Source organism: Bombina bombina, chromosome 1 (genome assembly GCF_027579735.1).
Source record: "Bombina bombina isolate aBomBom1 chromosome 1, aBomBom1.pri, whole genome shotgun sequence".
Lineage (NCBI taxonomy): Eukaryota > Metazoa > Chordata > Amphibia > Anura > Bombinatoridae > Bombina > Bombina bombina.
Genome location: NC_069499.1, coordinates 575,695,388 through 575,709,617, shown reverse-complemented (window position 1 = coordinate 575,709,617; position 14,230 = coordinate 575,695,388). Strand labels below are relative to the sequence as shown.

Sequence of the window (14,230 nt, the reverse complement as noted above, 5' to 3'; positions counted from 1 at the left end):
TAACCCTTCTTCTTCAAAGGAAAGGTTACTTCATATTTTGGATGTGGTTCGAGCCTTGAAGTTCTATCTTCACGCCACAAAAGAATTCAGACAGAGCTCGTCTTTATTTGTGGTGTATTCGGGGATGCGCAGGGGGCAGAGGGCCTCATCCACTTCCCTATCCTTTTTGTTGAGGAGCATTATTCGCTTGGCCTATGAGACAGCGGGACATAAGCCTCCTCAGAGGATTACAGCTCAATCAAATAGGCTGTGGCTTCTTCATGGGCCTTTAAGAATGAGGCCTCTATGGAGCAGATTTGTAAGGCGGCTACGTGGTCCTCCCTACATACTTTTGCTACATTTTACAAATTTGATGTTTTTGCCTTCGGTGGGAAGCTGCTTTTGGGAGAAAGGTTTTGCAGGCTGTGGTGCCCTCAGTTTTAGGGTCCGCCTCCTTTTGCCCTCCGTTTTTTTCATTCAGTGTCCTCTAGAGCTTGGGTATTTGTTTCCCACAAGTAATGAATAAAGCCGTGGACTCTCCTCCCATTAAGATGGAAAACATGCTTATCTGATATTTTAATTTCTATCAGTGGGAGGAGAGTCCACGGCTCTCGCCCGTTTCTCCGGTGGACGGACCTAAATTTATTTTTGTTCTCTTGCACCATTTATACCCTGATATTTCTCCTACTGTTCCTTGTTCCCTTGGCAGAATGACTGGGGGATGAGGGAAGTGGGGGAGGTATTTAAGCCTTTGGCTGGGTTGTCTTTGCCCTCCTCCTGGGTGGCCAGGTTCTTAAAGGGACACTAAACCCACATTTTTTCTTTCATGATTGAGATAGAGAATACAAATTTCAACAAAATTCCAATTGACTTCTATTATTTATTTTGCTTCATTTTTTAGATATCCTTTGTTAAATAAATAGCAATGCACTTGGGTGATCCAATCACACAAGGCTTCTATGGGCAGCAACCAATCAGCAGCTACTGAGCCTATCTAGATATGCTTTTCATCAAAGAATATCAAGAGAATAAATAAATTTAATAATAGAAGTAAATTAGAAAGTTGTTTAAAATCGCATGTTCTTTCTAAATCATGAAGGAAAAAAATTGTGTTTCATGTCCCTTTAATTCCCACAAGTAATGAATGAAGCCGTGGACTCTCCTCCCACAGATGGAAATGCAATTATCAGGTAAGCATAATTTATGTTTTTTGACTTATTCCTTTTAGTAAATTTTGCACGACAACAAGTTTGTAATGAAAGCATATACTTTGCACATAATAGGGGAAGAAAGAAATATTTTAAATTGGGCAAACCTTACCTTTTTATAATCTATCCTTTTCATTTTTCACTGGGTCTATGAACAGCATTTATAATGATTTTCTATAACACTTCAATGACTTCATTTACTAAAATATCAAGTTAATGGAGCATTACATCTTTCTTCAATGTTCTATAGTACATGAGATGATAAAACTATATTAATTCAGAGATGAAAATGTATCTATGTTTGATTTCAACATTCAGAATCCGATCCCTTTAATGAAGTAATTTCTACTGTGTGGAAATTGCACGTATCACAATATGACATTAAGCTGATGATTTTGCGCTCTTAAATGTAAATTTTCACTTTTTGGCAACTGCAATACCACATGGACAGTATCTTTCATTGCCAATACATTAAAATGCAAAAACCAAATGCCTGTGAGACATTATTTGCTTCACTAAATTTCTGAACAATATATACAGATTTAAAGTGTCCAACATTTTTATATATGATTTTGTGTCTTTAACAATCAGCATGAAGCTTGCAACCACGGACACTCGAAGTTGTTTGAGTTACTGCTTCAACACCAGGCGCTTGTGAATACTGCAGGCTACCAGAATGATACACCTCTTCATGATGCTGCTAAGAATGGACACACAGCAATTGTCCAGTTGCTGCTATCGCCATGGAGCATCACTGATGCAGTGTAAGTAAGGGGACAATCCTGCAACAGTGCATAAATCATAGAGTGCAACAGAGGTCATAACTTTCATGAGAAATAGATTGCACAGTATGCTGTGGTTAATCCTTACATTGGCATTTATTCCAGTGATTAGAAGGATTTTACAGAGGTTTCCAAATTCCAGTTTTTCTCCAATCCACAAGAAAACCTGTTTTCTCTCATGGTTTTTGAGAATCTCCACCAATATTCAATAGTAGTATACTAGTCCATAAGGACTAGTCCATTTCTAGCATCTTTTGCACATTATTTTTAGACCTCTTAAAAATGTGTAGGCCTTTTATGAATGTCAGGATATAAAACAATTTTTTTATATATATATAAAAAAACACTAAGCAGTGGTTTGAACTTAATGGATGGAATAATTCATCATTTTAAAAGGATTTTACCTTTATTTATTTTTACTTAACTTGTGCAGTGTCCATTACATCCTGTCACAGCCCCACAAGGGGTCTGGGGTAACTTCAGGAAGGCATATATTGCTTGATGTCATAAATCTTCCAGAGCAACATGAGCTGGTTTACTGTTACTTGATACCTAGAGAAATGGGAAATCTTGCTCTTGCCCATACTCAGGAAAGGCAGAATGCAACTTAAGTTTGCAGCTTGTTAGCTTTATCTATGTAACTATAGGCAGTGGCTACAGTAAGAATTTCTAAGTCCTCATTTTGCAAGAAAACAATTGTTAGTTGTTTTGTTTTTAATTTTCAAATCTTTATTGAACAGAAGGTAATCTTTATAAAATACATAATCATAGTATTACAGACAATTTCACACAGATGGTATCCTAATATTCACTTGTTATATGTGAGTTTATAATTCCAATCAACAAACAAACAAAAACTCAGAAACTTCAAATACAATTTGTTTATTGCGTGGTGAATGGAATGAGCATATTTAAGATGAAGACAGGCAAGTATTAGTTATTCACTGCACAACGGAAAATGATAAATGTAATAAGTGTCTGTCTGCCTTTTTTGCTTTGATATTCCATTACCTCAGTCCTTTATCCAGATAAATTCTATTTTCTTCTTAAACGGGAAGAGTCCACAGCTGCATTCATTACTTTTGGGAATTCAGAACCAGCCACCAGGAGGAGGCAAAGACACCCAAAGCCAAAGGCTTCAAATACCTCCCCCACTTCCCTCACCCCCAGTCATTCTTTGCCTTTCATCACAGGACGTTGGCAGAGAAATGTCAGAAGTTTGAGATAGTCTCTTATGAAGGGTATTACTCTTCGAAATATGACTGGAGTTTTAAGTAGTCTGTCACTCTCTCAGTAAGAGCATGGATGAAGGTTAGAGTCCAGAGATGCAGGGAGAGTCTTTCTGCGAAACCATCTGACTCATATTAACAGCTCCTTGGAAATCAGCATTGACGAGTTTCGCGTGCCTACCTTTATTCACTCAAGTCCATGTCAGAGGCGAGGCTACTATCTGTCACACTTGAAGGCCCGTGTTCCTGTTCCACAGTGTAGATTCCGCTAAGAACATTTCATTTTACTTCATTATGTGAATGTGATGTTAACGAGAAGGTAGGGTCCCAGTGGGACTTCTTTTATCTTAAAATAGGAATCATGGGTTAATATCCTCTGAGGGGGGTTATTGAACAGGGGGGACTTTAGTCATGTTTGTTATGTGGTTCTGTCTGCTGATGTTGTAGTAATACTTTAGTCTTATGGCTTTTCGGGAACATTTCGGCCTTATCAATTGGCTCAATCTTTAGATTTGCATGATCTTTTTATGACTTGCACGGTGCACCTCGTGGACCAGTTGCGGTTACATTGTCACTTCCGTATGCTGACTGTGTGGCGGACAGAGAGAGTTTGGTTGTCTGGTTCACTGGAGGTGCTAAGTGCTCCAGCCGTTGGGGATGTAAAAAAGGTGCCAGTTAGTGTTTGTCATTTTTGTAATCCCAAGATGGAGGATTCTGATTTTTTAGACACGGATGTCTCCGATGCGGAGAATGCGTCTTGTGATGAATATGAAATGGCGCCGGTTTATCTATGCCCATCAGTTATGTTCTGATTGCCGTTCCAGAGTACTCTCATCTCCCGATTCAGGGTCCTCAGAGTGCGTTGAGCCATCCGCCCCTGAGGGATTCTAGGTCCTATGAGGCGCGGGTCCCAGAACTTTCCTTTGCTTCGCAACCAGGTCTCCCTATGGCCTTTACTCTTCTCCGGAAGGTGGCTTGTTTCCTCAGAGGTTACGGCACGGTTCAGCATGGCCATATCTATGGCACTGGCTCATTTGTATCTCCCAAGTGAAATATTTTAAGATTACTGTCCGTGTTCTGTCAACCAGGGCCCGTGGAATCGCCCGAATAGCGCTGCAGAATCTGTTGGCGCTCTACAAATAACCGAATAATAATAATAATCAGTTCGGCCTCCTGGGGAAGCGTGGGCCTCTGAGGCTTCCGGGTCCCCAATCTTGGGGCCGGAGTCGTTTGTCGATCCGGCAAGGGATAATTTTGCCTTCCGTTATAGGATGGCAATTGGGTTAGACGCTTGGGGATGAAGCTAATTCCTTTGACGTCTCCGTTTTTCTTTCTTTTATGTATAGGTTCTGAGCATTGGGTGAAGGGGGCCTCTGATCGGTGGTCTGGTTAGCGTATCTTTTTTCCCTTGGGTGTTTACCCTCGGGTGCTGCCTTACTTTTATTTTTTTACTTCCGTTCTGGCAATGTTCTTTCCTGAAACTGATACTTGCGATTTTGTGGTCGCATGGGGCAACTTCCGAGGAAGTTGCGCACTATGGTTAAGACCGAGGTAATGTTTTCTAGTTCACATTATCGAACCTTCGGGTCGATTTTTCTTGGATCTTAGACGGTTCTGGAGGGTTCTTGTAGCAGGCAGGTACTGGTCGGACGCTGTCTACTGTTTTCTCTGGGTTGATGTCACCCTCGTGGTGCATGATTATCCTATCGGACTATTATGGGCTCCGGGCTTGGATCCTATGACGAAGTATGGGGCCTGGGGCATAGATCCAACGCTTCTGGAAGGAAGGTTGTGAGCTTCGATATAAGTTGTTTTTTTCTGCCAATATTGCTTGGGATGCGTGACCGACTTTTTCAGCCGTCATCGTGGTTTCTAGGATCTCTGGGGACTCGGAAAGCGTAGGTTTCCATTCCTTTGGAGTCTGAGATGGGATTGACTTCCAGAGGTCTAGTATCTGGTGGAAGATTGTGTCTTCAGTTGCGGTATCTCTGGATGACGACTCTGTGGCCTAGTCGCATCCTTTTGCGATGGCGATATTCCTTCCCTCCCGTCTTGGGTTGGGTCATTTGTTCTGAAAGTGCGGGCATGTCCTTCTTCCTTTCTCAGTGTTTCATTTGCTCTTCTATTACACAGAGTGCAGGGGCCACCCTGCCTTTCTACCAGGAGCTGCAAGGCTCCCGTTGTTGTTCCATTTCAAGGATATCGGGAGACCGATCCTGCAAGGATCTCTGGAGACTGTCGTCTTCTAAAGATAAGAACTGTCCCTTGTCTTACCATGGTCTTTAGACTCTCGGATGCTATCCGTCGATCTCATTGATAATCTAGCCCTTCAGGCTTAAGGGTAGGAGGTCTGTGGTCAGTTTCCGTCTTTTCGCCTGTCTGGGTCTGGAAATTGTATTTATATTCTCAGTGTATGGGTCAAGTTGTTAGGCCTGTTTACATGGATTACCTTGCGATCCAGGGGTACTGGTTGCCTTATTTTAAACCAGTGGGATTCTTTTTTCAGACTCTTGGGTTTGTGGATGTGTTGCTAGGTTCTTTAATATAAGGATTTAGATAGTGGAAGGCACTGTCTGGGGCGCTCCTAACCATAGGAGGCAGCTTATGGGTTCATCAGGAGCTTAGATCTTCAGTTCGGTTCCGTTTTTTCAAGGACTCTGGCTTAGGACCATGTCTCCTTGCCTGGAATGGATATGGACGGTCCTGTTTAACCTTGGGGTTTGGTTCTCTCCGCTTGGTCTCTTTGGAGCGGGCGGAAGTTTCTGACTCTCATTGGGAAATTTATATCAGTCTGAGGCTTCAGTTGGAGGTTTCTGATGGATCCCTACTTGTCTGCTGAGACATCTGAAGCAGACATCTGATCAGTTGTGGTAACATGGTAGGGTAGTTAACGTTGCCTAATCCTCTTCTTCTCACCTAGTGTGAGGAAAGGGTTTTTACATGTTCTCCTGGATTTATGTAAGAACTTACCTGATAAATTCATTTCTTTCATATTGCAAGAGTCATGAGACCTACCCTTTTTATGGTGGTTATGATTTTTTTGTATAAAGCACAATTATTTCCCAAATTCCTTTGTTGATGCTTTTTACGCCTTTATTTCAAGTAATTGGCAAGAGTCCATGAGCTAGTGACGTATGGGATTATACATTCCTACCAGGAGGGGCAAAGTTTCCCAAACCTCAAAATGCCTATAAATACACCCCTCACCACACCCACAATTCAGTTTTACAAACTTTGCCTCCAATGAGGTGGTGAAGTAAGTTTGTGCTAGATTTCTACGTTGATATGCGCTTCTCAGCAGGCTGAAGCCCGGTTTTCCTCTCAGAGTGCAGTGAATGTCAGAGGGATGTGAAGAGAGTATTGCCTATTTGGATACCATGGTCTTCCTCTAGGGGATCTATTTCATAGGTTCTCTGTTATCGGTCGTAGAGATTTCTTCTCCTACCTCCCTTTTCAGATCAACAATATACTCTTATATACCATTACCTCTACTGATTCTTGTTTCAGTACTGGTTTTGGCTATCTACTACATGTAGATGAGTGTCGTAGGGTAAGCTATGGTTGGGGCACTTTATATGTAAAGTTCTAAATATATGTTTTAAACTTATATTTGCCATGATTCAGGATAATCAGTGTTCCTTCTTTCAGACTGTCAGTTTACAGTTTAACTTTCTTTCATGTAATTAGCAAGAGTCCATGAGCTAGTGACGTATGGGATATACATTCCTTCCAGGAGGGGCAAAGTTTCCCAAACCTCAAAATGCCTATAAATACACCCCTCACCACACCCACAATTCAGTTTTTACAAACTTTGCCTCCTATGGAGGTGGTGAAGTAAGTTTGTGCTAGATTCTACGTTGATATGCGCTCCGCAGCAAGTTGGAGCCCGGTTTTCCTCTCAGGCGTGCAGTGAATGTCAGAGGGATGCGAGGAGAGTATTTGCCTATTTGAAAGCAGTGAATCTCCTTCTACGGGGTCTATTTCATAGGTTCTCTGTTATCGGTCGTAGAGATTCATCTCTTACCTCCCTTTTCAGATCGACGATATACCTCTTATTTATATACCATTACCTCTGCTGATTTTCGTTTCAGTACTGGTTTGGCTTTCTACAAACATGTAGATGAGTGTCCTGGGGTACAGTAAATCTTATTTTCTGTGACACTCTAAGCTATGGTTGGGCACTTTATTTATAAAGTTCTAAATATATGTATTCAAACATTTATTTGCCTTGACTCAGAATGTTCAACATTCCTTATTTTCAGACAGTCAGTTTCATATTTGGGATAATGCATTTGAATTCAATCATTTTTTCTTACCTTAAAAATTATGACTTTTTTTCCCTGGGGCTGTTAGGCTCGCGGGGGCTGAAAATGCTTCATTTTATTGCGTCATTCTAGGCGCGGACTTTTTTGGCGCAAAAAATCTCTTTTCTGTTTCCGGCGTCATACGTGTCGCCGGAATGTTCCTTATAACATAAGAGATTTGTTTCTGAATCCATCAAGAAGGCTATGTCTGTTATTTCTCCTTCTAGTCAACATAAAAAATCTTTAAAAACTTCTCTCTCTACAGATGAATTTTAAATGAACATCATCATTCTGATTCTGATGACTCTTCCGGTTCAGAGGATTCTGTCTCAGAGATTGATGCTGATAAATCTTCATATTTATTTAAAATGGAATTTATTCGTTCTTTACTTAAAGAAGTACTAATTGCTTTAGAAATAGAGGATTTGGTCCTCTTGATACTAATTCTAAACGTTAGATAAGGTATTTAAATCTCTGTGGTTATTCCAGAAGTTTTTCCTGTTCCTAATGCTATTTCTGAAGTAATTTCCAGAGAATGGGATAAATTGGGTAATTCATTTACTGTAATACTCCTGACCAATATAAAATTGGTTTTTGTTGCTCTTGTGTTTTAAGTCTCAGCAAAATGGTTATATTTACTAAGATCATAAACTGTGAGCTAATTAGTAACAAATACAGTAATGAATGACACGGGAAAAGAAAAATGTGTGTTTATTAAAACACAGGTTTCTATGAGCAGTGCTTTAGAATAGCTGTCTCAAGTTTCGGCTTAATGACTTGGTTAGAGGTATAATGTTCAGCAGGAATAATCACTTCAACAAGTTGTAACAGGTGTTTCAATAGTATCGCAAACAAACTTCACACACTCTCACTGGAATAAAATATTTACAAGTCCCACAACATTCATTCACATCCTTTTGGAAGCATATATGAATAAACTGGTTGTTCATTCACAGGTTAGTACGAATAGTGCTTACGAGTTCTTAGAGGATTTATCGGCATATAATCTTACCACTTCAGTCTCTAAGTAAGCGATCACAGTTACCCTTTGTCTTGGGAGGAATATACCTGATGAGAAAAGATCCGGAGTTTGTTTGTCCACAGCGTGTGGAGAAGTGAGAAGCCGGTGAGAGTGTGACTTACTTCCGGTTGCGGTAAGGATGATCCGATACACAGCTGATGGCTGGAATCTCACACAGAGCTAAATATTGCGGCTGCAAAAAATACTGAATAGCTGAATGTGATAAAGGTTTGATTTGAATAAACCTCTAGGAGTATAACCTAGTAAAGGTTATAACAAGCTGAATAATTCAAAGGTTAAATAAACAGGACCCTGGTCTTTAGAACTATGAATATAAAGCTAAACTCTTAACAGAGCAGGCTTAAACAAAGTACATCAATTAACAGCAGTTTGAATATGGCAATGTGAGGTTTAAATAGGGTTTGGCTGTTGGTAGGAGGGATCAGTCCTTAAAGGTATATTACATCTCCCCCCCGTTAAGGAATCACCCCCGGTGATTCAGGGTGAGGTTTAGATGGGGTAACGGAGATGAAAACGCCCTAAGGAGTCTTGGAGCGTTAATCTCCGAGTGATGTTGCCAAGAATTCTCTTCTGGTCCATAACCCTTCCATTGGATCAGATATTCCAATCTCCTTCTCCTAATGCGAGAATCTAGGATTCTTTCTACCTCAAAACTTTCTTGATTGTTTAGGAGTATGGGAGGAGGAACTGTCAAATCTAAATCTGTTTCGGTCTGAAGTATACGGTTTTAATAATGAGACATGAAATGTATTATGTATTTTGTAATGTTGTGGTAGCTTTAATCTCACTGCATTAAGATTGATGATTTTGTCAATTGAAAAAGGTCCTATATACTGATTAGCTAATTTTTTACTTGGTATCTGTAACCTTAGATATTTAGTTGAAAGAAGTACCTGATCACCTAACTTATAGTCTGGTGAGGGTCTGTGTCTTTGGTCATAATAATGTTTTTGTCTGTCTTTAGCTTGAACGAGGTGTGCCTTTATTTGTTCTAATCGATCTTGTAAGGTATTGAGATAAGTTGTAGCACCTGGAGAATTGACTGGAGTATTTGAAAGAGTGATTGATGTGGGGTGATAACCATATGTGGCAAAAAATGGGGACATCTTTGTTGAAGAGGAAATAGAGTTATTGTATGAAAATTCTGCCAAAGGGAGGTATGTTACCCAATCATCTTGTAAATGCGTAATATAACACCTGAGGTACTGTTCTAATGTTTGATTTAATCGTTCGGTTAACCCATTGGTTTGTGGGTGGAATGCTGTGGAGTATCGTGTGTCAATCTTGAGTGACTTACAGAGTGATCTCCAGAAAGCGGAGGTGAATTGAGTACCCCTGTCAGTTATAATGGTGGATGGTAAACCATGTAGGCGAACAATAGCTCTAATGAATGCTTTTGCTGTTATAAAGGCACTAGGAAGAGCCTTTAAAGGTGTGAAGTGAGCTAATTTGGTTAATTGATCCACTACAACAAATATTGTATTATAATGTTGTGAATCTGGTAAATCAACAATGAAGTCCATGGATATGGTACTCCATGGTCTATCAGGAATCGGCAGTGACGTCAGGTAACCTATAGGTTTTCTATGTTCAGCCTTGTTTCTGGCACAGACATCACAGCCTATGACGTAGTCAGAAATAGTCTTTTCCATATGAGGCCACCAAAAGTTCCTTTTAGTTAACTCAATGGTCTTTTGGATTCCTGTATGTCCAGATAATACATTGTCATGGGTATTGTTCAATATGAGTTGTCGTTGAGACTCAGGAATGAATAATCTTCCATTATGGTAAAATAATCCTGTAGTTGAATCCTTAACGCACTCTGGTGGTATTGAAGTCTCATCTTTCAGAGCTGATAATATTTCAGTCTCTAAACCAGTGAGTGCTCCCAAAAATTTTTCTTCTGGTATAATTGGTGTTGAGATGTGTTGTGGCAAACTGAATCAAACTGTCTTGATAAAGCGTCAGCTTTCGCATTTGCACTTCCTGGTCGGTATGGTTATTAAAAAATTGAACCGATCCATAAAAAGTGCCCATCTTACTTGACGGGAAGAAAGTGTCTTGTTTAGTCCTTAAGTATTCTAGGTTCTTATGATCGGTATAAATCAGAAAGGTTCTTTAGTTCCTTCTCAAAAGGTGTCGCCAATATTCTAGTGAAACGTTTTATAGCTAGTAACTCTTTGTCACCAATAGAATATATTACTTTCTGCTGGTACGAAAGTCTTTGAATAGAAAGCAATGGGATGAATCAGTTTGGTGTCCCTGTTCTGCTGTGACAACACCTGTCTCCAATTCCAGAATTGGAAGCATCCACTTCCAATATGAATGCTTGATTGTAGTCTGGTAAAGTTAAAACTGGTGCTGAGGTGAAAAGCTCTTTTAGCTTAGTAAAAGCTTCTTGGGACTCTTTTGTCCAACAGAATTTATGATTGCTACTAGTTAGTTGAGATAGTGGTTTTACAACTGAGGAAAACCCTTTGATAAATTTCCTGTAAAAATTTGCAAACCCCAGAAACCTCTGGAGTGAGCGTGTGGTAGTGGGTTTTGGCCATTCTATAATAGCCTGAATCTTTTGTTGATCCATCTCAATCTTGTTGGGTTTTAGAATATAACCCAGGAATTTTATTTCTGATGTATGAAAGATACATTTTTCTAACTTAGCGTATAACTTATTTTGTCTAAGTCTAGTTAAAACCCAACGAACGTGTTTCTCATGTTCAGCCATATTTTTTGAATATATTAAGATATCATCCAAATAGATTATGACGCAAACATCTGTGAGATCGTGGAATATCTCATTTATGAAATGCTGGAAGGTTGCCGGAGCATTGCATAATCCGAAGGGCATAACGTTATATTGGAACAATCCGTATCTGGTGCGGAAAGCAGTCTTCCACTCATCACCCTTCTTGATACGGATTAGATTATAAGCTCCTTTAAATCCAGTTTTGAAATACAGTGGCCACCAGTAAGTCTTTCTAGTAACTCAGGGATTAAAGGGAGCTGGATATCGGTTCTTTACTGTGATCATATTTAGAGCTCTGTAGTCGATAATTGGACGTAAAGTTCCATCTTTGTTTTTTACACAAGAATATCCCAGCCGCAGCTTGGAGAGGTTTGGAAGTGAGTAATGCAACCCTTTTCTCGGATTATCATCCCAGTAGGTACGTAAATGTTGGGAGCTCATTTTGGTTCATTGGAAAATTTTGCCATGAGGTATTTGTGATCCTGGGAATAATGTCAATGGGGCATGTCAAAATGCCTCTATGTGAGAGGCAAATTCTCAGCTTCATATCAAATCGAATACGTCTGCCAGGATCCTGATATACACATGGAATACCCAGCTCCATAGTAGCTATAGAACAGTAGAGGAACAAGCCTTAGTACAATAGGTTGAGTTTAGGGTTTACTGTGTTTTGTGTCCAATCTATTTCAGGATTATGAATAACTAACCATGTATAACCTAAGATGACTGAGTGCTGTGCTATAGGTATAATATCAAAAGTTACATATTCAGTGTGTGCCTTGGATGTGGTTATTAAAAGTGGTATGGTGTGATTGAGTGATTGGTCCATTCTGAATGAATGTACCATCAATTAACTTCACAAAAAACTGGGTTTGTCTTGCACACAGTGGGTATTTTATTCTTTTTTACATAATCGTGTCAATATAATTTCCAGTCGCCCTAGAATCTATTAGTCCTTCAGTCTGTAGGGTTGTCTTGATCCCACTGTAAGGAAAGGGGAATAGTTAGATGTTGTGTCTTAGAGGTGTTATATATTTGTTTTATAGATTCTGTCTTACCCTTTCTTTGTTTTGATAGTAATGGACATTCACTAACAGAGTGCTCCTTATGTGCACATATAAACAGAGATTTGACAATCTTCGTCTTATCTTTTTCTTCTGAGGTAAGTGGACCCCTAATAGTTCCTATTTCCATAGGTATAGGGTTAGATAAAGTCTTTTCTTGTGATGTAAGTGAGGGATAAGTGCGTCTAGAAAGTGTCTCATAAACTGATTTTTCTACCTTGCGCTCTCATTAGACGTCTGTCCAGAGTAATGCAGACTTTTATGAGAGCTGATAATGTCTCAGGCATTTCTATTCGTGAGAGCTCATCTTTAAGCTCTCAGATAATCCCAGCCTGAACTGATTTCTGAGGCTGACCTCATTCCATTTGGAGTCTGAAGCCCACTTCTGAAAGTCAGTGATAAACTCTTCTACGGTTCTTTTGCCCTGGTTTAAGAGCTCGCAGTTTGGTCTCTGCGTTAATCTGTGTGTTAGTGTCCTCATATAGGATAGACATAGCAGAGAAAAAATCCTGCAATGAATCCATTACAGGATCGTTTGTTTCATACAGCCTATTGGCCCATGTTCTAGGTTCCCCTAGTAAGTAAGATATAGTAGTGCAAACTTTATTCTCTCACTATGGTAAGTCCTAGGTCTCAAAGTAAATAACAAATTGCATGCATTTTGAAATCTCTGAAAACTGATCGTTTACCAGAAAAAGGTGTAGGAGGCTGAATTTGAGGTTCAGGAGTAGCCTGCTCCTTAGGGGTTAAACATTCCTTTAGTAAGGCTTTTTAAAGCTGTATTCTCTGTTTGCACCTCTGTTAAGCCACGTGCAAGGTAATCCAACTTTTGATGTATGTTAGAGAATTCATTCTGAATCTCTTGTGGTTCCATGGCTTAAAGAGTAAACAAACAGATATTTAGGCCTGTTAATACTGTAATACTCCTGACCCAATATAAAATTGGTTTTGTTGCTCTTGTGTTTTAAGTCTCAGCAAAATGGTTATATTTTACTAAGATCATAAACTGTGAGCTAATTAGTAACAAATACAGTAATGAATGACACTGGAAAAGAAACAACGTGTGTTTATTATAACACAGGTTTCCTATGAGCAGTGTTAGAATAGCTGTCTCAAGTTTCGGCTTAATGACTTGGTTAGAGTTATAATGTTCAGCAGGAATAATCACTTCAACAAGTTGTAACAGGTGTTTCAATAGTATCGCAAACAAACTTCACACACTCTCACTGGAATAAAATATTTACAAGTCCCACACATTCATTCACATCCTTTTGGAAGCATATATGAATAACTGGTTGTTCAGTCACAGGTTAGTACGAATAGTGCTTACGAGTTCTTTAGAGGATTTATCGGCATATAATCTTACCACTTCAGTCTCTAAGTAAGCGATCACAGTACCTTTGTCTTGGGAGGAATATACCTGATGAGAAAAGATCCGGAGGTTTGTTTGTCCCACAGCGTGTGGAGAAGTGAGAAGCCGGTGAGAGTGTGACTTACTTCCGGTTGCGGTAAGGATGATCCGATACACAGCTGATGCTGGAATCTCACACAGAGCTAAATATTGCGGCTGCAAAAAATACTGAATAGCTGAATGTGATAAAGGTTTGATTTGAATAAACCTCTAGGAGTATAACCTAGTAAAGGTTATAACAAGCTGAATAATTCAAAGGTTAAATAAACAGAGACCTGGTCTTTAGAACTATGAATAATAAAGCTAAACTCTTAACAGAGCAGGCTTAAACAAAGTACATCAATTAACAGGCAGTTTGAATATGGCAATGTGAGTGTTTAAATAGGGTTTGGCTGTTGGTAGGAGGGATCAGTCCTTAAAGGTATATTACATTTACTCCTTCTAAACGTTTTAAAGCAATTATTT

At 39.5% G+C, this 14,230-nt stretch overlaps 1 protein-coding gene across 1 annotated transcript in view; it reads left to right on the top strand.

Moving 5' to 3' along the window:
• Positions 1-14,230, top strand: part of BARD1 (BRCA1 associated RING domain 1) — a 366,475-nt gene that overhangs the window by 194,413 nt on the left and 157,832 nt on the right. The window contains exon 6 of the mRNA XM_053698805.1: positions 1,779-1,951. Within this exon, the coding sequence (XP_053554780.1) occupies positions 1,779-1,951 (173 nt within the window). The remainder of the gene's footprint in view (positions 1-1,778; positions 1,952-14,230) is intronic.